This window comes from Saccostrea cucullata, unplaced genomic scaffold (assembly GCF_032062105.1).
Source record: "Saccostrea cucullata isolate Sc308-1 unplaced genomic scaffold, CSIRO_AGI_Scuc_v1 ctg3530, whole genome shotgun sequence".
NCBI classification, from domain to species: Eukaryota; Metazoa; Mollusca; class Bivalvia; order Ostreida; family Ostreidae; genus Saccostrea; species Saccostrea cuccullata.
In genome coordinates this window covers 24,626-51,082 of record NW_026932067.1, presented here as the reverse complement: position 1 = coordinate 51,082, position 26,457 = coordinate 24,626, and the positions used below count along the sequence as shown (strand labels likewise).

Genomic DNA, 26,457 nt, shown 5'->3' with positions numbered 1-26,457 from the left:
AATGTTCTCCATATTTTATCACTGTTTACATGTACAGTGTACTTTGTCAGCATCGTCGCAAAAACAACAATGATCGATCCACAATACCACTACTGTATTGGAATAAACAAGGGGCGGGGCTAACTGGCGGTGAGATTAAAGCGAGGTCCGCTTCACGCATCAGTGCGTAAAGCGGTCCCAGGAAGCGAACGCCGGGTTCGCTCTAGCGGACCCAGAGCTGACCCCGAGCGAACGCGGAGCGAACCCGGAGCGATCCCAAAGCGAACCCGTAGCGGTCCCAAAATTTCTGAAAGCGAACCCGAAGCGGACCCCGAGCGAACCCGGGAAGCGAACCCGGGGTCCGCTCCGGGTTCGCTCTGGTGTTAGGTTGTGTCAGGTCGGTACTGTAGAAGAATTCTTCACCATGAAGAATCAATTCTTCGAAAGAAATGGAAGCATTTGATTGGCTGAATAAGTAGGTTATGTTCTAAAGCGAACAACCCTCGTATATTTTAAAAAGATAGATTTGATTCAGGTTTTTACTTAGCTAAATTCCATGCATCATTGATAATCTGCGCTCTGTTAATTGGATGAATAACCTAAAATAAGACCAGAAATTTAATCAGACATTTTTTGTTGAAAAATAATGGTGTAAAGTACTTGGAAAACTGTTAAGAAGTAACAGATTAATATGAAATTAGATATTTGTTTTATATTGTGTAACAGACTCATTTTTGAGGCTGGGAAAACAAGCAAGACATCTTAAAGAAACTAGAGTTGTTTCTTCACCTTATGGTCCTTGTCCAATTGCTGAATAAGTTTATTCCAGTTCTCTTCGCTATAAGTCACGCGATAATACCCATATTGCATCACATTGCCAATTATCCAGTCAGATTGCTGTATATTTGAAGATATTACTTCTAGAAAGATAGGATAAAAAAGTGATTAATTATAAGAGATAACAATAACATCCATATCATATGTTTAACTGAATTCATTTATTTAAATCCAAAGGAGAATGATTAAGATAAAAAAAAGTTTGTGAGGTTGTTAATATCTGGTGGCTTCATATAAATATAATTGTAAATACACAAACACGACAAAAACTTAAGAAGGAATTGGGTTTCAATGTAAGATTACGTAATTCATAAAATCATATGAAAAATGCTATAAGCAATATTTAAACTCAAACCTTGATCCGTCTTATGCATCCAGTGAATGTTATTATCAGTTTGATTAAAGTTTAGATTCGACTTAGTTGTATAAGTAAATGGTATTTCCCATTTGTAGCTGTAATTAAAATATAAACTGTTTGTATAAATGATCATTTAAAAGAAAATTTACAATGTACATTTATAAATATATATCAATATTTAAACAAAACAATTAATATAATATTTCTCTTTTCTTTCCTTACTTAAAAGGAGAAACATATTTCCCAGGATCCACTGCGCCGTAATCTCTAAGATATCTTTTCTGTGTGACACGGATGTTTCCGTCCGCTATGACAGTTACATTGACGACTGGGAAATTCATTTGGAGTGTCCAAGTGTCCATAATATCCTTCACATTAACATTCTTTTGTTCTATAGCTGATTGCTGAAAGCAAAGTTTTTTTTTTTTACTGACATATGATGAAACTCTCTGAAACTGAATGGTTACTGAAAGGTATGGAAATGTGAATGTATGGCAAAGTAGGGTTATTCAGTCAACTTTCAGTACACTGTAAGTAAATTAAATACCAGTTTTACCCTTTGTTAATGTTATTTTCAATATAAAACAAAACATACATTGTAGGTACAATGGAAACAATAGAAATACAGTGATCAACTGCTGAAAACGAAATTTCTCAATGCCATAAGGAAAAGTTGGAAACTCAAAATAATCTTAATTATTTTGAAAATATTGCAGTAATAAAGGTGCATTAGAGTTTTATTATTATATACTATTATACTTACATTTCCAAGAGCATACCACAAGTCATCATGGAAGGCAGCCTTGTATTCCAATTTCTTCAGATACCTCTAGTTATTGAAAGAAAAAAAAAGATTTGAGAACCGAAAAATCTTTTTTCTTTACCTTATTTACCTTAACAATTCAGATTTAAGGGGGCTCTCTACAACGTCACAACATGGCGTACTTCCGTTGAAACGCCCTATTGGTCCCAAATGATCTGATTCAAATTCACTTAACACCGATAAATCACTGAGTATAACCCAATATGCGATATTGTGGATGGCATGTACATTGTATCACCTCAATTAATACAGTATATTGTCCAGTACGTATCCTTTCTTTAACATTGAATTGTTAGTCAACTTATTCAATTTCTACTTATTTAATTATTAAATAATATATTTACAAACTTACAAGAATAAGATTTTTAGGTGAGAAAAAATGATTTAAAAAAACATGGCTTGTCTATATGCTAATTCAACATTACGTGTCAAACGCCATATACTCAGAAATTTCTTTTTTCTTCAATAAACATGTATGCTTTCGAGCAAAATATATCCCCCTAAAATGCAAATTTGATACGATAAGACATATGTATTATCTTTCCATCGACTAGAGGATACTCTTTCACGATTTGTATACACCCGAATGAATGGTTTTACCTGGTGAAATTTAAACTCTTCATGAAATCACCAAAACGTTTGGACAGTAAGTGGGATTTTGCATGACCCAAACGTTTGATCAACATTGATCATCAGCTGTTTGTACGGGAAACGTGCAGGTTTTAGACGAAGTGTGAATTTGGTTTTAGGTATTTCTTTACCCGCTTTTGGCCAGTTACCATGTTGACATGTTTTGTTATATCTAGCACTGGATAACATATGCAAAATGGATAAAAACGGTACGTAAATCTACCTATCTCAATACCATGAATTCCCTTAATACATGTCTTTGTCATTGACTGGAAACGTAATGGTTTTCGCTTAAACTAATTTGAAAAACAATACATGTTCAATGTCCTTGCTTTTTCTCACTACTTGTGCAAGATATAGTAGAGTTTATTTGAAGTTTATTAAAAAAAACAGTACCAAGATATTTGAGCCCACGCTTGAAGCGGATCCCTCACACCTGGATTTGTGTGATGTTTATAATTTTTGACAGTTTTTTTAAATGTTGTTCAATTTCCTTTTTTCATTGTTTTTACTCTTTGATATTATATATCTTTTCAGATATTGGAGAAGATCCAACCAGCTATTCTCGACCAAGATTTTATTTTTAACTTTGTTGGTTATTATTTCAATATTTTATAACATTAAACTTTGAGGAGAAATTTAAAGCACTGGGCTTTTAAAAATATAGATAGGAGGGGTTTTAACAAAATAAATAAAATATTTTAAATATTTCTAAAAAATAAATTGAAATACTTTGGAACCTTATTTTATCATATATGGAGCCTATTATTAGAAACAAATGCATGCACCAAAAATCAGTTATACTTTATAGATGTAGAGATCCTCTTTAAACCTTGCTTTGGTTTTCAACCGGACATAACAATGAATTGTATATTCTTTTTTTAAAAAATACAATAAGATACAAATACAAATACAAGATACTGGCATACAAATAAGATACAAATATAAATACAAAAAATATCATTTTCCTTTACAAGAGCTTAACACCAGACCTTAAGACCATTTTTAAATGTTCCTTCACCAAGAAAAAACCTCATCATCCGAATAATGGAGGCACCCTGAAATGTAGAATAAAAGTATAATTAACATTATATATCAAAATTTATTGCCAAAAGTGCATAGAATTAAAATTTTCACTCGGTATGGTTTTTACAAAAATCCTGGACATAGTCAGCCAAATGCTTTCTTGAATCAGATTTAACAAAACGAACTTTATGTTTTTTATATAACAAAAACGAAAGAGAAGTGTAAGATTTGAAGTGTATTTTATTTTATATAAAAAAATCAATGTATTAGACGAACCTAATCATGGAGACAGTAAACAATCATTTGTATTTTTTTTTTCAAATTATACAGCGTTGTAAAAATGCATGATACAATCAATCAATTTTTTCAATTTTAAAGACAATAAAATTATTATATGTTACTGTCGTTAATCTCATAAAAATCATTAATTTTGTTGGAAGATTTTTCTAGTGTTTCCAATTCAAAACTTACATTTGTTATCTGAAAATGTATTCTCCATACACAATAAATCCTTAGTTTGCTCAACTGACCTTTCCATATGAAATTCTATCGAATATTTCATTGATCTCATCCGGGTGAGAGACAGGTACATAAACCGGATGTGACGTCACTAGTCCATCAAAGTTGAAAACATCTTGTACATCTTCCACAACAATTTGGTCAAACTATATGAAAAAGTGAAATATTTCAATTATTTTTATTTGAATATGTGAATGCCAATGTATAGTTAAAAAATATATATATAATACAGGAATAAAACAGTTTGTTAGTTTATACAGAAACATATAGAGCAGTGTATTTTAATGAAGAGGATAGACCTCTTTTCGGGAAAAAAATTATTTGACAAGAGAAAAAAGGAAATATGGCATTTTATCTAGCAACCACTGAGTTGAACTTTTAAAAATTAAATACATTCTCTCTCTCTCTCTCTCTCTCTCTCTCTCTCTCTCTCTCATATATATATATATATATATATAAAATCATCATCAGAATATTTTTTCAGGAAATCAACGAACCATTTTCCAGTCAGGATGAACGTAGTCTACTCCCATGTATTCTACGAAGCTTGCAAATCCTTCATTTAACCACAGATCGTCCCACCACGACGGGGTCACAAGATTACCAAACCACTGAAGAAATAATACAGTTTAAAATGTATCTCATAATGCAATACACACAACAAAAACGGTATGTGATAGATGAACAGGAGAGAAATATTTCCTTCCCGTCCTCATAAATATGTAACTAGACTTATAAAGCGCTTGCTTTCTTACTCATATCAATGTATCCTACACTTGTTGCCTGTTTCATACATAATATGACTTTTCTTTATCTTTGTACTCCAAAGTCCCCTCTTGAAGCTAACTAATTTTTGAATGAACCCTTCAAGAGTGGTATATTCTTTTTTAAATTCAAAATCAAGATCTCTAGAGCTTAAAGAAATGTTTTAAAAGCTAACATTATTTATCATTTAACCGGTCGGCAGGGGATGCTCACTCTTCCATGGCATCTGATCCCAACTCTAATATTTTTCTCCGCGTTTGCTCTGCTCCTATTTTGTATTGTTAAATAGACTTTCGAGTTTGAATACTGTTCGCTATCTTGATATATTTCAACTAAAGATAGCCTAAATTATGGTGAAACAAACCTGATGGGCCAGTTCGTGTGAGACAACGACCGCCACTCTTTGTTTATTGGATTCTGATGACTCGTACTTGTCATACAACATGGCGGTCTCTCTGTACGTAATCAGTCCCCAGTTCTCCATGGCGCCGGCAGCAAAGTCCGGAAGTGCTATCATATCTGCGTTGAATATATAAATAAAAAATATATAATTAAAATCAAAGATCAATTCACCTTCCCAAAATTTTAAATTCTTAAGCTTACTCTAAAACCTTTTATTAATTAATTATTTGGTAAAGTTATATTGTTTTATTTTTATCGTTGTGCTAGAAATCCGAATACTTTGTTCATCTAATAATTTCATGTTTAAGTTATTTGTTAAGTTTTAGTTATTTAATGTTCAGTGACAATAATTCTTCCCTTAAGGCTGGCTAACTGACTTTGAATCTTCTATTTGTCGATAAACTTCCGTATTCTAAAAGCGATATTTTGTCAATGAAGTCAAAACCAAAAAAAAACTGACTCTTTACCCATTTTATACCCAAATCTTAGCATACGAGATACATGTACAGATTAAGTCATATATAATCTACAGTGCATGGAAAAATATTTTTTTAAAGATCTTGTCTTAAAGATTTTTTTGCACAAGTCCATATCAAAATCCATGTTCAAATAGAGTTACCTTGCTTTGAATTTGTTCATGACACAAACATCAAAAACACTAAATCAAACAAATTGAGGATTTTTTTCTAATCGAATAAACATCAATGATAATGCATATTTCTCCTATGTTATCGCAATGTTATCCATTAGAATTATGCTTAATATTTAAAACAAAGAAACACTTATAACGCATTCCAAAATCAAAACAGAAAATCTTTTTTTCTGTTTTAAGCATTTTGCCCTTAGGTATTGAAAAAACTCAACAAATAACACAGTTCACAAGATATTTATTGGTGAATATCAAAAGTTTAAAGAACGCAAACCATCGTTTACATAGCTAGATTTTACGGAGTAAATTTCCTCCCAAAGACTATCACTGAAACAGTTTTCACTACCACATTACAATTTGAAAAAGGCAAAAATCTACAGGGTAAATTTCCTCTCAAAAATGACACTGATACAGGTAACATACAGTAGTCAATTCAAAAGCGACCATCCTTGTTATAACAAGATTTTACGGAGTAAATTTCCTCCCAAAGAATATCACTGATACAGTATTCACTACAACAATTACAATTTGAAAATAGCACAAAATCTACGGAGTAAATTTCCTCTCTAAATTCACATTGGTGCATTGTACATTCAGTATTTGAAAAAAGCCAAAGCAACCATCGTTTACATAGCTAGATTTTACGGAGTAAATCTCCTCCCAAAAACAATCACTGAAATAGTTTTCACTACCACATTACAATTTGAAAAAGGCAAAAATCTACAGGGTAAGTTTCCTCTCTAAATTAACATTGGTTCATTGCATATTCAGTATTTCAAAGCCAAAGAAACCATCGTTTACATAGCTATTACGGAGTAAATTTCCTCCCAAAGAATATCACTGATGCAGTGTTCACCACTACATTTCAAAATAGAAAAAAACTCTACAGAGTAAATTTCCTCCCTAAATTCACATTAGTGCATTGTACATTCAGTATTTCAAAGCCAAAGCAACCATCGTTTACATAGCTAGATTTTACGGAGTAAATTTCCTCCCAAAGAATATCACTGATACAGTGTTCACCACTACAAATACAATTTGAATATAGCAAAAATCTACTGAGTAAATTTTTTTTCTAAATTCACATTTGTTAATTGCACATTCAGTATTTCAAAGCAAAAGAAACCATCGTTTACACAGCTAGATTTTACGGAGTAAATTTCCTCCCAAAGAATATCACTGATACGGTGTTCACCACTACATTTCAAAATAGAAAAAATTCTACAGAGTAAATTTTCTCTCAAAATGCACGTCGGTGCATTGTACATTCAGTATTTCAAAGCCAAAGCAACCAACGGTTACACAGCTAGATTTTACTGAGTAAATTTCCTCCCAAAAACTATCACTGAAACAGTTTTCACTACCACATTAGTATTTGAAAAAGGCAAAAATCTACAGGGTAAATTTCCTCTCAAAAATGACACTGATACAGGTAACATACAGTAGTCAATTCAAAAGCGAATATCCTTGATATAACAAGATTTTACGGAGTAAATTTCCTCCCAAAGAATATCACTGATATAGTATTCACTACAACAACTACAATTTGAAAATAGCACAAAATCTACAGAGTAAATTTCCTCTCAAAATGCACGTCGGTGCATTGTACATTCAGTATTTCAAAGCCAAAGCAACCATCGTTTACACAGCTCGATTTTACGGAGTAAATTTCCTCCCAAAGACTATCACTGATATAGTGTTCACAACTACATTACAATATGAAAATAGCAAAAATCTAGAGAGTAAATTTCCTCTCAAAATGACATTCATACAGTAAACATACAGTAGTCAATTCAAAAGCAAATAGCCTTTATATAACAAAACTTTACAGGGCAAATTTCCTCCCAAAGAATTTCACTGATACAGTGTTCACTAATAACATTACAGTTTGGTAATAAAAATCTACAGAGTAAATTTCCTCTCTAAATTCACATTGGTGCAATGTACATTCATTGAAAGCCAAGGCAACCATAGTTTACATAGCTTGTAGATTTTACGGAGTAAATTTCCTCCCAAAGAATATCACTCATACAGTGTTTACTACTACAATTACAATTTGAAATTAGCAAAAGAGTAAGTGTCCTATCAAAAATGACATTGATACAGTGTATATTGGGTCTTTTAGATACCTTAACTTTACGGAGTAAATCCCTCCCCCCCCCAAAGTATAGCACTGATACACATGTACAGTTTTCAATATATCTATAAAACGTTAACATTTTCAAGTTAACAAAATCTACAGAGTAAATTTCCTCTCAAAAATGACATTGATGCAATGTACATTCAGTATTTGAAACCGAACCGTATTTGATTTTACCATAAATTTCCTCCCAAAGAATATCAGTGATACAGTGTTACCTACTAACATTTACAGTTTGAAAATAGAAAAAAAATCTAAAGGGTAAATTTCCTCTCTAAATTCACATTGGTTCATTGAACATTCAGTATTTCAAAGCCGAAGCAACCATCATTAACATACTAGATTTTACAGTCATTATTCGCAGTAAGAAAATAACATTATATATAGAAATCAGCAGAACATCAGAGGGTTAATTTCCTCTAAAAATAAATTGATACAATATACACTTTTTACCGAAAAGAAACATACATGTTACATCTTATTGAAAAAAAGGCTTTCGAGGGACATTTTTATCTCAATATACTAATGATGTAATACATTATTATTTAATCTATAAATAAACAACAATAATCTATAAAAACGCATACAGTTTTTTGACTGATTTCAAGCCGTATTCAACGAGCGGAGGGGGTTCAATGTGCATGCAGTAGCATGTTGACGTCACAAACAATATTTCAAAGTACGTTGAAAACTGTATTGTCCAGTCTATATCCGAGAAGGAAAAAATGGAGAAGGAGGCAAGTCCCTCTCTTGATTATTGTCGAACAATTTGATTTCAAACACATCCATCACATTTACTTTCTTTGACCGAAGCTCCACTTCTATGCTTTCCTTATGGCTGATACCATTGAACACTAGCTGAATGCATTTCCAACATGTCCAAAGGAAATCTGGCCGCCATATTTTGAACAAATCCATAGTTGACCTATTGATAAAATTTTTAGACTCGTAAATCATCTCATATAATTATTTTTAAACTTGCAATTTTTCAAAACCCATGGGCATTTATTTCTTTAGGCATGCCGGATTACATGTTGCGCACCACAGTCGAGCAGTGGTGCTTGCACAATTTTTGTAAAATCGAAAAATAGTCTTTCCGTTGGTTTTTCGTATGGAAATTTCATTCATCTAAAGAACACGTATATATACCCCCAGTCTACACACACATTTAGACAAACTAAGACAAGATAAATTTTATTTGAGGATGATGTCAATTTTCTCATATAAATCCAGATCATATACTTTTGCATTAAACACGATTTTGAATTCAGATTAGTTCAGACAGTACATTTGCAATTAAAACACTAATTACTAACGCCAAAAGGGGAGTTCAGAGAGGTAAATGATAACATGTACATGCAGGTAGTTTTACTACAGATAAAATGATCGCTAAAGTGTTTAGCATTTCACACAATAAAGAGAGCAACCACCTTGATCAAGGATCGAAATCCTCATGTAACTGTAGATAGGGATAGAATTAATATGCCAGACACTACCTTAATTACACTTATCGTTACATATACATAAAGAATTGTAAATTTACCTTTATTACTCAATGTTTGGTCTTTGTTTCGTTATTTCTCCATTCATCAGAAAACAGTCACTTTTATATCCAATCGTCACTTAAACCACTCCTGAAATAATTGCGATCACTTATTGAGGGGCAGTCTAACTTGGTTTTCTTTCTCTAACTTGCTTCGTGTTCTCTGCGGCTTTGAAATGCAAATATCCGATGCCGCCAATTTCAAAACTGCCTTTCACACAAATCATCATGTGGGGTAAATAACGGGAAACGGAAAAATAAACTGTTTTAACACAGAACTTGAAAACAAATTCATTGTTTTCAAGATAAATGAATTAATTAGCGTCAATAGGTTGTTGTGAGAGAAAATTGAGATGGTCTGTTTCTTATCATTTCATTATTTTCTTTTCCGGTGCGTGAATCCCCGCTGTTACATTTGTAATCAACCCCTTGTATTGGATAGAGCTGCGGCCATGTCATAATATTCTGACCTAAATCAAGCTGTAAGTTCACATTTATCACCATCAAAATCTAAGCCCGACAAAATCACAGGTCGCCCTATTTACATTTTGTTGATATGTAACATATACTCAGTACTCTGCTGCAATTGCATAAACATTATTTTCTCATGCAGCAGTAACCGAGATTGAGGTTTCAAAGATGTGATAAAAATCATGGACTGTTATTCTTTTTAGTTGATCTATCGACACTAACACCATGAGGTCAAAAAAGAGAAAAATAGACTTTAGAAAAAGCTAACGCAAAAGCAATACTGATAAAACTTGTTTTGAACTTTTAATTTTAAAAACTCAAATAATGTAAATCATTTAAAATAGAAAAAATATATATCGCCTTCCTTTTTATATGCCTTTATTTTCTATTCATAACTGTAATTTATTATTTACGACTTGTATTCGATAATGGTGTATTGGGTGTTATACATCTGATCTTAATTACTAAGACTGTTATTCTTAAATTTTGTAAGCATCTAGATATATTATCTATCAAACCTGAAAGCGCAAGCTGACCTCTGAGAAATTGTCAATAATGTAAATCCATTGAAGTTTATTCCATTTTACTATTTACATGTTTTACATACACTGCTACTGCTACATGTATCGCATATGCATGTATAATTATTTCATGTGACAGTATATTAATTAATACATTATTGAAAATGTTTATTTTTCAGGATGTAACAAAAATATGAACAGTTAACATTTACATGCAAAGAAATCTTGTCCGATTGACGCGCACCGATGAAGTCAATAAAAGTGTAATTGATGCAAATCACCCATATTCCCCAAACGCTGGCAAGACAGTTTACGGCAGCAGATTTCGATTTCAGGAGGGTGGATCCTAGGTTTTCAGCTTTTTTGATTAAAGAAAAATAAACTTGATACATTCCTCCATTTATTTCTATCAGTGATATTTTTACATTAAAATGAAAATATTAACATAGCCAATTAGGTTGTGTCTAGGTATTACAACGGTAAATGTTTTCACAAAAAGATCGTAAATAAAAGAATCAGGTAATTGTTTACTTGAAAAAAATATTTAGCAGGAGATGTTAAACATTACCTGTCACACTAGCTGACACATCCTCACACACAAAACGGTACCTACACGGCATTTTCTTTTTCCATTTGCAAACAGGGCTACCTCAAATCCACGCGTTTTTTTAATGTGTTTATAAACATTCCGAGTTTATCACAGGTAGTAGCCTCCCATGCCCGGAAAAAAGGTCCTTTCAAAAACCTTTATTTGTTCATAAAGTACATAAAATTTACTAGACACAGGTTCCAAAAATGTAAAAATGGCTTGGAAGAGAATAGAAAAACGTCTCAAAAGAAAGGAAAATCAATTTAATATGTATGGACCTATATTTGACTAAGTTCATTTTGATTGGTCAATTACCGGTGTGATACCTCTACCCATTTAGTACTCCTCCTCCCTCTTGTTTAATCAGGAAATGATGCCGACTTCCGGGAATTTCGTACCCTTTTCCCCATAATTCGACGCGCAGTACTTCCAGAATTACCAAGTTCATCGTACCCGAAGTTAATTTATACTAAGGGAAATAAAATTATATGGAAATACGTAAATAAAAAATTGAAAGACAGCTTATTTCTACTAACGATTTAGTTTACTAAAATTAATAATTATTATAACTTTCTTTTTCTTTAATTTACGTTTTTCATTATTTTTTTAATATGACCCCCCCCCCCCCCCCCGAAAAAAAGAATGGGTGCAAAGGCTTCTTAATAATAGTTTTGTACTTTTGTTTTAAACCCAATTAACTTAAGACATTAATTGCCTCGCCAAGATTTCTCGGGGAAGTTTCACAGATTAACGTTAATTCGGCTTTTATTGAGTTCGCTCTCCGGATAGAATGCTAAGGTTTTCTTTGCATGTTTCCTTTCTTAGAAAGGATATCTATCTATATTGCTAAAAACAACTTTTAAAAATATATAACAAAAATAAAATAATTAATAAGGAAAAAGCAATACTGATAAAATTTTGTTCTGGACTTAAAAGTTCAAATTTATATGTACATCATTTTTAAAATTAAAAAAAAATGCAATCTTTTATTTAAGCATAATTTTTCTTGATATCTAGGCAATAAAGTGTATTTTTTCATTTAATTGAGTGACTGAAAGTAATGTCGATCGACTTCTGCAGGATGGGCAACGTGATACCTCCATAGACCTAAAGAATACATGCTGAGCACATATTGCTCCTAATCGAGAATTAATGGGTGGAAGATCTGATAACCATATGTACTTAACTATGTGGGATTGTTTTGCATAACATGGAATAAAGAAAGTAACTTTGTAGACACTATATTTTGAACTAAAATAGAATGTCTTTTTTTTATTTTGGCAACTTCATGTACCTAATAATAGCTATTCTCCCGAACCCTTTCGACAAGACATGTAAGATCTGTTGTCGAAAAGTTTTGCTAAAAACAGTTTTATCTTTTAATTTCTCAAAAATAATTTAGTCTATCTGTGCATTTTTTAATTATTAAATATTTCAAAGAGAGTAATGCTAAAACACTCGGGAATTCAACTTAATGAAAAAATTCGATATCAGCCAGTGTAAAAGAAAAGACAATCTCGGCCTTATCCAAGTTCCCCTGTAGTTAAATTCTTTTTTATACATGTATATTCTTTAAATTTGTAAATATACAAATTATACAGTATTAGTGTTAAAAGTGAAAAAAAAAGGCACGTTTAAATTAAAAAAGAAGAAATAGACAGATTGTGTAACTGTAATTACGCTACATAAAATAATATATATTTCAAATTTTTACTATCATTCTTCACAATTTTTGCAGTCTGACATCCAATAATCTGTAAATAATAAATTACAATAGGATCGAAAGACACTGGCATAAAGAAAGCAAATCATATACAATATTGGAGTTCTATTGTCATAAAAAGTTTTTTTCATAAAGCTTATTTTTCTCTTTTTTAATCTCATTGTGTTAGTGTAGATATATCATCGAAAAGGAATAATTGTCCGTGATTTTTTTCATCTTCATGATCTTTGAAACCGCATATTTACAAAAAATAATAAATACTACGACACGAGTAGATAATGTTAATGCACTTGCAGCAGAGTATAATGTTAAATATCAACAAATTGTAAATAATAGTATGGTAACTTGTGCTTTTGACGGGCTTAGATTTTGATGGTGAGAAAATGCTGAAATAACAGCTTAATTTAGGTCAGATTATTATGACATGGCCGCAGCTCTATCCAATACAAAGGGTTGATAACAAGTGTAACAGCGGGGATTCATACAGCGGAAAAGAAAATGGTGAAATGATGAGAAGCAGACCATCTCAATTTTCTCTCACAACAATCTAATTCATTTATCTTGAAAACGATTGATTTGTTTTTAAGTTCTGTGTTAAAACAGTTTATTTTTCCGTTTCCCGATTTATATACTACATAATGATTTGTGTGTATGGCAGTTTTGAAATTGGCGGCATCGGATATTTGCATTCTGCCCAGTGGTTCATCTACTTCAAAGTCACAGAGAACACGAAGCAAGTTAGGGAAAGAAAACCAAGTTAGACTGCCCCACATTCTGTGAACGCAATTATTTCAGGAGTGGTTTAAGTGACGACTGGACATAAAAGTGACTGTTTTCTGATGAATGGAGAAATATTGAAACCAAGACCAAACATTGAACAATAAAGGTATATGTACAATTATATAATTATGTATATGTTACGATAAATGTAATTAAGGTAGTGTCTTCAAATGAATTCTACCCTTAACTACAGTTCATGAGGATTTCGATCCTTGGTCAAGGTAGTTGCTTTCATTTATCTCTCTGAACTCCCCTTTTAAAATTCAAGGCGTAGTAATTAGTGTTTTAATTGCATATGTCCTGTATGAACTAATCTGAATGCAAAATCGTGATTAATGCAATAGTATATGATCTGGTTTTATATGAGAAAATTGACATCATCCTCAAATAAAATTTATCTTGTCTTAGTTTGTCTAAATGTGTGTGTAGACTGGGGGTATATGTACGTGTTCTTTAGATGAATGAAATTTCCATACGAAAAACCAACGGAAAGACTATTTTTCGATATTACAAAAATTGTGCACAACATGTAATCCGGCATGCCTGAAGAAATAAATGCCCATGGGTTTTGAAAAATTGAAAGTTTAAAAATAATTATATGAGATGATTTACGAGTCTAAAAATTATATCAATAGGTCAACTATGGATTTGTTCAGAATATGGCGGCCAGATTTCTTTTGGACATGTTGGAAATGCATTCAGCAAGTGTTCAATTGCATAAGCCATAAGGAAAGCATAGAAGTGGATCAGCTTCGGTCAAAGAAAGTAAATGTGATAGATGTGTTTGAAATCAAATTGTTCAACAATAATCAAGAGAGGGACTTGCCTCCTTTTCCTTTTTCCTTCTCGGATATAGACTGGACAATACAGTTTTCAACGTACTTTGAATATTGTTTGTGACGTCAACATGCTACTGCATGCACATTGAACCCCCTCCGCTCGTTGAATACGGCTTGAAATCAGTCAAAAAAACTGTATGCATTTGTATGGATTATATGTTGTTTATTTATAGATTAAAAGATAATGTATTACATCATTAGTATATTGAGATGAAAATGTCCCTCGAAAGTCTTTTTTTTCAATAAGATGTAACATGTATGTTTTTTTCCTGTAAAAAGTGTATATTGTATCAATTTATTTTTAGAGGAAATTAACCCTCTGATGTTCTGCTGTTTTCTATATATAATGTTTATTTTCTTACTGCAAATAATGACTGTTAAATCTAGTATATTAAAGATGGTTGCTCTGGCTTTGAAATACTGAATGTTCAATGAACCAATGTGAATTAAGAGAAAAAATTTACGCTGTAGACTTTTGCTATTTTCAAACTGTAAATGTTAGTAGGTAGCACTGTATCACTGATATTCTTTGGTAGGACATTTACTCCGTAAACATGGTCAAATCAAAAAGCTATGTAAACGATGGTTGCTTTGGCTTTCAAATACTGAATGTACAATGCATCAATGTTATTTTTGAGAGGAAATTTACTCTGTAGATTTTGTTCACTTGAAAATGTCAACGTTTTATAGATATGTTGAAAACTGTACATGTGTATCAGTGCTATACTTTGCGGGGGGGGGGGGGTGGTATTTACTCCGTAAAGTTAAGCTGTCGAAAGGACCCAATATACAGTGTATCAATGTCATGTTTGATAGGACACTTACTCTGTAGATCTTTGCTAATTTCAAATTGTAATTGTAGTAGTAAACACTGTATGAGTGATATTCTTTGGGAGGAACTTTACTCCGTAAAATCTACAAGCTATGTAAACGATGGTTGCGTTGGCTTTCAAATACTGAATGTACATTGCACCAATGTGAATTTAGAGAGGAAATTTACTCTTATTATTTTTATTACCAAACTGTAATGTTAGAAGTGAACACTGTATCAGTGAAATTCTTTGGGAGGAAATTTACCCTGTAAAGTTTTGTTATATAAAAGCTATTTGCTTTTGAATTGACTACTGTATGTTTACTGTATGAATGTCATTTTGAGAGTAAATTTACTCTCTAGATTTTTGCTATTTTCAAATAGTAATGTAGTTGTGAACACTATATCAGTGATTCTCTTTGGGAGGAAATTTACTCCGTAAAATCTAGCTGTGTAAACGATGGTTGCTTTGGCTTTGAAATACTGAATGTACAATGCACTGACGTGCATTTTGAGAGGAAATTTACTCTTTAGAGTTTTTTTCTATTTTGAAATGTAGTGAACAATGTATCAGTGATATTCTTTGGGAGGAAATTTACTCCGTAAAATCTAGGTATGTAAACGATGGTTGGTTTGGCTTTAAATACTGAATGTCCAATGCACCAATGTGAATTTAGAGAGGAAATTTACTCTGTAGATTTTTGCTATTTCTAAATTGTAATTGTTGTAGTGAATACTGTATCAGTGATATTCTTTGGGAGGAAATTTACTCCGTAAAATCTTGTTATATAAAGGATAGTCGCTTCTGAATTGAGTACTGTATGTTACTGTATGAATGTCATTTTGAGAGGAAATTTACTCTCTAGATTTTTGCTATTTACAAATTGTAATGTAGTTGTGAACATTATATCAGTGATAGTCTTTGGGAGGAAATTTACTCCGTAAAATCTAGCTGTGTAAACGATGGTTGCTTTGGCTTTGAAATACTGAATGTGCTATGAACCAATGTGAATTTAGAGAGGAAGTTTACTCTGCAGATTTTTTGTTATTACAAAACTTCAATGCTAGTAGTTAACATTGCATCTGTGACATATTTTGGGAGGAAATTTACCCCCTAAAATGTAGCTGTCTATTACACTGTATCATTGTCATTTTAAGAGGAAATTTACCCTGTAGATTTTTGCTTTTTTCAAACTGTAATGTTAGTAGTGAACACTGTACATGAATCAATAATATTCTTTGGGAGGAAATTTACCCCCTAAAATGTAGCTGTCTATTACACTGTATCAATGTCATTTTTGAGAGGAAATTTACTCTGTAGATTTTTGCCTTCTTCAATTTGTAATGTGGTAGTGAAAACTGTTTCAGTGATAGTCTTTGGGAGGAAATTTACTCCGTAAAATCTAGCTATGTAAACGATGGTTGCTTTGGCTTTGAAATACTGAATGTACAATGCACCAATGTGAATTTAGAGAGGAAATTTACTCTGTAGATTTTTGCTATTTCTAAATTGTAATTGTTGTAGTGAATACTGTATCAGTGATATTCTTTGGGAGGAAATTTACTCCGTAAAATCTTGTTATATCAAGGATAGTCTCTTTTGAATTGACTACTGTATGTTAACTGTATCAGTGTCATTTTTGAGAGGAAATTTACCCTGTAGATTTTTGCCTTTTTCAAATTGTAATGTGGAGTGAAAACTGTTTCAGTGATAGTTTTGGGTGGAAATTTACTCCGTAAAATCTAGCTATGTGAACGATGGTTTGCGTTCATTAAACTGTTGATATTCGCACCAATAAATATCTTGTAAACTATGTTATTTGCTTTGTCAATACCTAAGGGCAAAATGCTTAAAACAGAAAAAAAGATTTTCTGTTTTGATTTTGGAATGCGTTTTATGTATAAAACCTAGAAAAAATAGTGGGTATAAGTTAATATCCATCAAAGTGTTTAAAATTTATAGAGTACATGATCTTATTGCTCTATAACATAGAATTATATGTAGGCCTACATGTATGTGCGTAAAACTTGCAGATTCTGAACCATTAGATCTTTAGTTATAAGTCCAAAATATGATGCATAAAAAACGGATTGTTCTCTACCCTGTCAATAAATCTTTTTCTCTGTACCCAGACTTTAAATTGATAATTTATTGGCAAAAAAGCTGGTTCTTTGAGGGGGGGGGGGGAACTGAAATAAATTTAAACAATGTTAAATGGAAAATAAAGTATACCTTGCTTTGGTAATGGAAAAGGGATTCCGAAGTAGTCTTCAAAGTAGGTGAGAACCTTAGTTCCTACAGAGAGCGCATACTCCGTCTGATTTATAGCCTCGGGTCTCGCCCAGGCCCTATACTGAATAAAAATCAAAGTACTGAAAGTCTTGGTAGGCGTTTTATGAATAAGATTCGAATTCTAAGTTTTATGTTTCGGGGGGGGGGGGGTAATATTGATGATAAAATTAGGAGAAGCAAGCGTAGGGAGGAAAAATATATGAATTATGAGAATGAGGCTGAAAAGAAAATCTGGCAATCAACATATGTGTTTTATTGGACAAGCATCGTAAAAATGGTCTGATACCAAACAATGTGTTGTAAATTTTCGGAAATAAATGTACGAAATATTGATGAAGTATCGAACAAGATGACGTACAGTTATGTTGTTAGCCGTTACATCCTCCTTGAAGTTGAAATCACTGACGATAAATGCCAACAAATATGTGGAAACCGGGGGCGTCGTTTTGAAACGATCAGCTATCCAACCGTTGCCTCTGAAAAATGATATAATATATACCGGTATTTTTGGAATGTAATTTGCCCCAAAATAATATCAGTTGCATAAAATGTACGTAAGTCGTAAGTACTATCCGTGTTCTAAAAAATCTAACTTTCAAAAAAGAATACACAGTAAGTTTGGTGAAGTCTGTGATGCAGTTTATACCAATTGTCAGTTTTATGCTCACGTACTTATTGTTTCTGGACTTACAGTGTTTTTTTTTTTCTTTCGGAGATCTAATCTCTAATATGTTAAGTGAAAATGACTGCGAACGTTTAAAATTACAAGTATATATTGACAAAAGCGACAACAACAGGAAAAAAATAAAACAAAACTACAGACTAACAGAAATAAAATGGCAAATTATCTTTTATCTTATTATTTAATTAACTCATGGTACAAAAAAACCCGGAAAATAAGTATGTTCATTTGCTGCAAGTCTAAGTTGTATCATCATAGGGATAGGGGTTGGCAATTTAAGCTTACATGTAAAAGAAGGATTAGTACACAGCAGGATGAAATATTAATAATGTTTAATGAAGAAGGCAGCCACAAAATTTGTGATTATATTTAACACAGATAACTAACAATTTTTATTTCTTAATATTGCAAAAGAGAAGTGATATATTTGTTGCAAAGCAAATACTGATTTGAGGTACTCAGCAGTGTTTTAGCAGAGATAATACCAATAAGATTAAGATAGTATTTCTTGACTAGGTTGAGAATATACTACTCTAGCAAAGGGACTCCTTTACTGTTTACCTCTCCTCTGATCGCAAATTGATAGTATTAAATAATGACGTCATATTTTCTTTACGCCAAAGTGTGACGTCAAATTTGGCCTTGATGGAAGGTTCATCAAAACATGGTAGAATGTTTCTCGCAAACGAGGGTGCTAGAAATGACGTAACAGTAAACCTGAAATAGAAATTGTGACAAACACATAAAAACAATAAACATACTTTACTTACCTATTTTCAGAAGCTATTTTTGGCATGTTTGACAATGACGTCAAATGACCTTTGCGTACTAAAGTGATATCAAATTTTGCTTTAATAGCTGGCTCGTCGAAGCACGGGAATGCTTTCCTGAGGTCTGTTGCTTGAAATTGTGTTGTTGCGGCGTATCTGTTAAAATATTATGAAAAATGGCGACAAATTGGACAAACCTCCTCATTTAAATTTTCATAGTAAGAGCGTTAGAACTCCTGCAACATTTTTTTTTCAGATACAATAATGCCATGTTTCAAATCTAGTACATCTTCTTACAACACCATGCAGCCAATTCAAATGAATGAAAGACTCAAAAGAAGTTCACTTTTCAAATATTGTTTTTGTTTTCTTTCTTTAATTTTTTTTTTTTTTTTTTTTTTTTTTTTTGCTCGTTGTATGCATAAATCTTTTCAAATAAAAAAAAGCATTTTCAATATGTTTTTTGTTTCATTGAAATAATCCTCTCTTTGGTCTTAATGATAAAATAAATTAATATCCATGAGTTTTGCATAGGAGTTAAATATTTCACGGATTAGAAAAGACTTGTAAAAGTTTTAATGATAAATGTGTTTATGGAAAATACTTCTAAGGCAAAACATTTTTATTAAACAATTGTACAATTCTTTAAAAAAAACATACTGCTTACAAAATTAATGATATATCGTGTAGAATATAAAAGATGGGTGAGAACGTATAAAGACAGGAAAATACTTACACAGTTTTGTTGTTTCTTTTGTAAGAGCTTAAATAAAGTCCATGTAGATCGTCCTTCAGGGGGCCAATAAAAGAAAGGTAAAGGTCGTAATATTGACCTACTTGAAGCAAGGCTGATGTGTACACAATTAAAAACTGGCGTGTTGTGTCTATCTCGTGTCTCTTATAACGTAGAGAATTAGAGGCCTCAACAGGCGTCACCCGAATTTCCTCGGTCAATTTAAGTTTATTTATATGAAGTGTGATGTTGTTGGTAGATACGTAACACTTGAGTCGGATGCGGACGGATCCGTTAAAAGTGAAGTGTTCCGGTGGGCCTTCGTACATGTTGGGCTGGAGTTCTACGGTATACAGTTCCGGAAGTGCAGAGGTGGGAAGCCGGACGTCCAGTAATTTAGAGGGCGCTGGTGTCGTGACTGGAATGGCTGGTGTAGATTTTTTGCATGCTTCACCTTTGGAAAGATAATTATTTTAACGTTTGAAAATTATTTTCCATCAGATATTGCAAGGCACTTACCTTTGATAAGAATAAATTTTTGCAGTTTCTACTTGTATAGGCTACAACTTCTCACAGTATTAAATTTAAGATTTCAGATTTTATCAAAACCAAGATACATACATCCCATAGGTATAAATACATAACACATATATATATTACACACTAGAACAATTCATATGAATAGCATAAATAATGTGTAGTACGAATAAAGCATTGATAATTCCAACAATTCATTTATTTTTTACTCTGTATGCAAAACATATATATTTTTCAAGATTACATATTTCCTTATCTGAACTTGACAACAATTGAATTAATTCAAAAATACTTGGTCGAAATGTATAATAATTATAGATTTCTATACATTTTTTCCTCAAATTGTCATATTTTTGACATTTAAGCATAAATTGGAATTCATCTTCTAAATAGAATTTTAGTCTTGCACCACTACGTTACCTTTTAACTATAGTGCAAGAAAAAGAGGGACGAGCACTTCATTGCGTAAATGTTTTCAGTTGTAGAAAAGAAAAATAATAAAAAAAAGAAGTGTGTGAGAAATTTTAATTGCACTAGGAGTGGAATATTAGATTTAATTCTACGCAAATATCCATTGACATTACTTTTAATGATAAATAATTTCAAACCCTGGACAGTTACAAATCTTACAAGATAATCTATTTAGGAACTAAATGACAAATAGGGTGAAAATATTTTCAGGTCTGAAATGAAACGCATTCTCTAGGAACTCCCATACATCTGATAAATTAATGGGTTTTTCATGACATCTTCAATTTTCATTCATACATTGATATGAAAGAGTAGATCATGGTGTGTTTGATTTTTATGTTTTGTACTCTCTTCTTTGAAATTTCTTTTAATATTTCTTTAATATATTTTCTTCTATTTCTATCATTTTTCCATAGACCCTGCGATCTTTCAAGTATACGTTTGATATGCTAAACCTGATATCAATAATACCTTTATCTTTTATCTTTCATAATTCCAAGCATATGGCAAACAGTTCGTCGTTAATATCTCGTTCAATAAAAGATAGGGAAATAAGAATGGAAGCGAATCTGATGCCATTCTCTCAGTATGAGCTGTTATTCTTACATTATCAGGATTTTTTGACGTGCAGCGTCGTATAAAGGAGGTTACATCTGACGCCGCCCCGGAAACCCCACCGCGCTCCCCATTCACTAACATTACCCAGTCCCTCATGACAGTGATGTATTTATGAGGTGCTCGATATTTTATCTTGATCTGTTATATTACAGTATATAGAATTTTAAAAGTACTTTTTACATTGAAACTTTTAAAACGAGTAGTGAGATTTTTGCAAGAGCAGACCGAGAAAAAAATATATTTTGTATAAATAGATGTATATTAAAATGCAGAATAATGAAGAATTAAACGACAAATCTTTAATTATTAAAGGCGGATATTTTTTTCGATGGTGAACAAATTTATAAAAAAAAAAAAAAAAAAAAAAAAAAAAAAAGCCGGCGATTGATGAAAAATTACATCATGTATGATATACGATTCATTTACTTTTATAGATAGATAATAGAAATTAGTATTTTCCCATTATAAAGGTTTCGAGTAATTAAGAGCATTTCTGTCAAAATGTGTACCGTACTGAATGTAGAAAATATAAAGAAAACATTACGAACACTCATAAGTATGAATGGAAAGAATTCTATAAGCTACATGTATGTGAAAAGACTGCATTTTTACATCGCAAGAAGGGGTTTAAAACCTTTGGATATTTGATGCACTGTATATGAAAAATACCACACTTTATTTTACTTCCATTTTTTTTTTAACGGATGAGATGCATTTTCATTTTGAAAGAAGATAATCTAAATAAGTGAAAGTCAATTGATAAGCTTAAAAGCTGCTTGGCAATACACATGCAAAATTGTATAAAGGAAACTGAAATCAATATTCTACAGTAAAAATAAATAATAATTACTACACAAAACATACCCATTTTACAGGGGTCTTTTTTTACTGTGTTTAAGTCTATAAATAATCATTGGAAGAAGGTGGTTGCAATTTCTGATATGCATTTGCTGGCAAGTTTTATTAATTTCAATGTGCATATCTGATGCTCTGCACAATTTCAAAAATGTTAATCTGAACTCTAAAAATAATATACATAATCTTAACTCATGACGGTTTATTCGTCTTTATTTAAAAAAAAATAAATCGTAACCAAATCTTGATGGAAGATTAAAATTCTTGGCAGATTTGTGTCTCTCTACACATGGGGAAAAGTTGAAAAATAAATCAAAATTTCATAAAACAAACTGTACCTGACAAAGAGATATACATTGCCTCGTGATCACGAAGGATTAGAAAAATTGATCTAGAGTTGAGATGACATCATAACCTCCCCTTTTCTAAAAGTTCGTCCTGGCCACTTTGCTAAGATATGAAGACCCTATCTATTTTTTGATTAAAATAATAAGTCTGAACTTTTAGCATGACATCTAAATACTTCATGATGATGTCGATTCCATTTTTAAAAAATATATAAAATCTGTTTCTTTTAAAAACGTTTTTCAGTCATTAAGAAGGCCTTCTTATCTTTGTGTTATCTTGTAAAACATTTCTAACATATATCACCGTTTTTTTTTTTTATGGTTAACTGGCTTTGATTCTCGGTGTTTTTTTTCTGTGGAAATGACATAAAATATTTAAAAACAGGCACTCACTTTACTTCTTCATAAAACAGAATGAAAAACCAGAAAACGGGAAAATAACAAGAAGTAAAATTAATAAATCAATATAAATTAAAAAAAAAAAAAATGATCGATTAATTAATTTATTTATTTCAAAATATAATCTCGAGGTATCCGAATTAAATGTATTAAATATTTTTTATATTTTCTTTTTTTTTTTTGGGGGGGGGGGATTGTTGAAATGAAATTATTAGCCATTTTTCGGGAGAGGGCAGGTAAACATTATTTTGAAGATGGCTTTTAACACCCCCTCCCCCTCCCTTCATTCGCCTTTTTTCGCACGTTATCTATTCTGAAAAGAAACCGTCCGTTGAACCAGGTCAGACACCTCTCTCCTACATTTCCTATAGCTTATCAGACATAATAAGGTGGTATTAATTAGTTACATGTAAATACAAATTAATGACACAACGTAAATATAATATGGAGAATGCCTTCAGAGTAATGTTTTCTCAGACTAATAGATGTGATATTTTTTAGGATGTATACATACATCCTAGTTGTTATCCTTGATCGAAAACCCCGATCGCATGACCATGGTCATCAGATTTTCGCTCACAATACAGCACGCGTAAATCTATGCGCGTGCTGAAGTGATGCGATTGTTTTATCTGATAAACCTAATTATATGAGGTATCTGTAAATCTAGGATTATATGTTGGTAATGGGTTTCATTTTCTGAACCTCTGTTGGTTGAAGCATGAATAGTTCTGGATTAACGTTTCAGAAAAATCAACAGAAAAAGAATTTGTCGCGAACCAAAAAAGAAAAGGATAAAGAAAATTGAAGGATGCTTACATGTATCAGTTTGATGTAGCAATGTATTACTCTCTCTCTCTCTCTCTCTCTGTCTCTCTCTTAAAATAGATTGACAAAGAGAAAAATACGGGTTGATTTGTTGAAAACAAGTATGTTTAAATTTCTTCCGATTACATATCGACCGCTGTGTCGTTCAACCACTGTTGTAAATTTTACCTTTATATTGCTACTACGAAGCCCCCCGAATAAAATATATACATGTACTTGAAGTGTTTAATGATATATCAATTTTACGACACCGCGGTGCATTTTAACATTGTTAATGCATGCAATAAAAGTGCTTTGAAATGAATTTTAACGTCCTCAATGTACATTATGTACTACACTTACTTTTGATTAAGTCTTAGTAACAAAAATGTACGTAACATGAAGACTGGAGATGTATTCATATCAATTCATTTAAAGGGTCATTGAAATTTATGAAAATGTATAACCCATTTCCCCTTTAAATAGTTCGTCTTTCAAACTACGCCCTTAGAAGTCTTATATCCGCTCCTTTTATTGAGTGACTACCTACAGTATGTTGATCTATATATCTCTGACGTGTACTGTATATGCAGAATCATGCCATTGGATTTGACATTAAAACAACTGCGATAAGAGTATTTTACAATTCAAAAGGCGCAATGGTTGTTTCCGAAATAAATAGAATGAAAAAAAAAACCTGTTTTATTGTAATTCTTCAAAAGACAAAACCGCATATTTGAATAAAAAATAATTTCATCTCAATAACAGATTTTTTTTTAATAATTGAGTAGAATTTTTATTTAAATTATATATATTTTTTTAATTTCTGTCCTAATATATGCATTATACACGCTAACTGACCCTGGCAACCGCTCTTCAAGGCAATTGACAACTGAAGATATTCTCTATCTCGAATTGAATTACAAAAACACAAATGCACAACGCATTGAGACCGATAAATCTTAAAGTAAAAAGTATTAGAAAGTGTTTCACATCGCAGCGAAACGACACGTGAAGTAGGAGGAGAGCGATGAAATTAATTAGCTGTGACATATTTATTACACCCAGTAATTAGAAATGCTGCAGATTTCACAGTTCTGTATTATATAATTACGTAAAGAATTCCACAGAGAGAAAGAGAGGAGAGAGAGAGAGATGGGAGAGAGAGAGAGTAACTTTTTACATTTCATAATGACTATCTCTTTGATTACGGATTTGTGTACGCGAGCACTTGTTTGCTTTCTTTCAAGGTAAACTTAATTTATTCTAAGCATTAACAATGTGCATCAAATTAAACTTTATATTCATAGACGATGTACTGTATAAATAGCATACTTTGTTGTTTTCATAACAGTCGACATTGTGTACAAGGTTATAAAAATCTTATTCAGTTAAGAATTAAGAACATAAAAATTAAGAGAAAGAAAGAGGGGAGAGAAAAAGAAATTGGGAGAGAGAGGGGATGGGTTGAAAAATACCAAAATGACAGGAAAAGAGAGAGAGGGAAAGACAGACAGAGAGTGGGGAGAAATACTATTTAATATAAAATAAAATTTTCTGGTATACTTACATAAAGCCGCATCCCCTTTATTAATTAGATCCTTGCATTTTTCAACTAATTCCGCCGTAGTTCCTCCGGAAAATCCCGTCTTATCTCCACAGTTCTGGTCAGCTCTGGCGAAAAAGATCAAAAGTCCGACCCCTAACACCAAACATACCACCAGAAAAAGAATTAAAATCCCCACATATAGCGAGATAAAACACCCCTTTCTGCTGCTACCCGGTGTTAACTCTGCATCGCTATTATACTTCGCCATGTCTGTAAAGTCAAAAGATTCGGCTTTGCCCATAGCGAAAGTTATCCGTACACGCAGATCTCATCCCATCCGAACCGCGTTCACTGTAAGGGGCTAAAAGGGTTTCGCTCTTGGGTATTATAATGGACCTGACACGTATTTTAAAGAGGTCGTGAGATTTTGATTGCGATTTATCACAGGTTTATTATTCCGCTGGGAATGTCTTTTAAATGATAAAATTTATGTGAAATCCTGCAGAGCAATATCTTAAAATGTTTTAGAATATTTTGGAAATTCCCGTTGAAACATTATACATAATTTCTCTGTTTACGCAATGTAAATAATGATCATTGAAGGTTAAGAATGTTTTGTAATTAATTAAGCGCACTTTTCGCGGTTTTATATATGTAGATTAGGAGTCGTAGGCCTACTGATGATCAAAATGTTGTTTAAATATTTGGATTCACGAAATGTGTGAAAAATGTACTTTACGTAAACAGTTCATACAAAGGAGGTGTAAATAATATTCATGTTTGTGGTATATATGCATACATTTGAAAGTCATTTACACATCAATGCACTCTGGTGCAGAGATTCCGTAACACTCAGAACATTTCTTTTTTTTTTTTAAATGAGAGTGTACATGTAGCTGATCACATGTTCATTACTTAGATATACATGAAAACTTTACATACCTGAAGTTAACTCTATAATTACATCAAGAAATATTTGAAGAAATGATAC

The 26,457-nt window shown here is 32.0% G+C and overlaps 1 protein-coding gene across 1 annotated transcript; it reads right to left on the bottom strand.

Annotated features, from left to right (window-relative positions):
• Positions 1 to 522: 522 nt before the first annotated feature.
• LOC134234412 (aminopeptidase N-like) lies at positions 523 to 26,006 on the bottom strand (the record flags this gene model as incomplete). The annotated part of the gene is made up of 14 exons (XM_062716475.1): positions 25,488 to 26,006; positions 19,887 to 20,337; positions 19,151 to 19,306; positions 18,057 to 18,174; positions 17,639 to 17,759; positions 5,302 to 5,456; positions 4,670 to 4,783; positions 4,184 to 4,318; positions 3,620 to 3,685; positions 1,938 to 2,003; positions 1,397 to 1,578; positions 1,172 to 1,269; positions 769 to 899; positions 523 to 578 (listed from the first exon to the last, which is right to left on the bottom strand). Coding segments are annotated over exons 1-14 (2,129 nt in total), but the record flags the coding sequence as incomplete, so codon positions are not given.
• Positions 26,007 to 26,457: the final 451 nt, after the last annotated feature.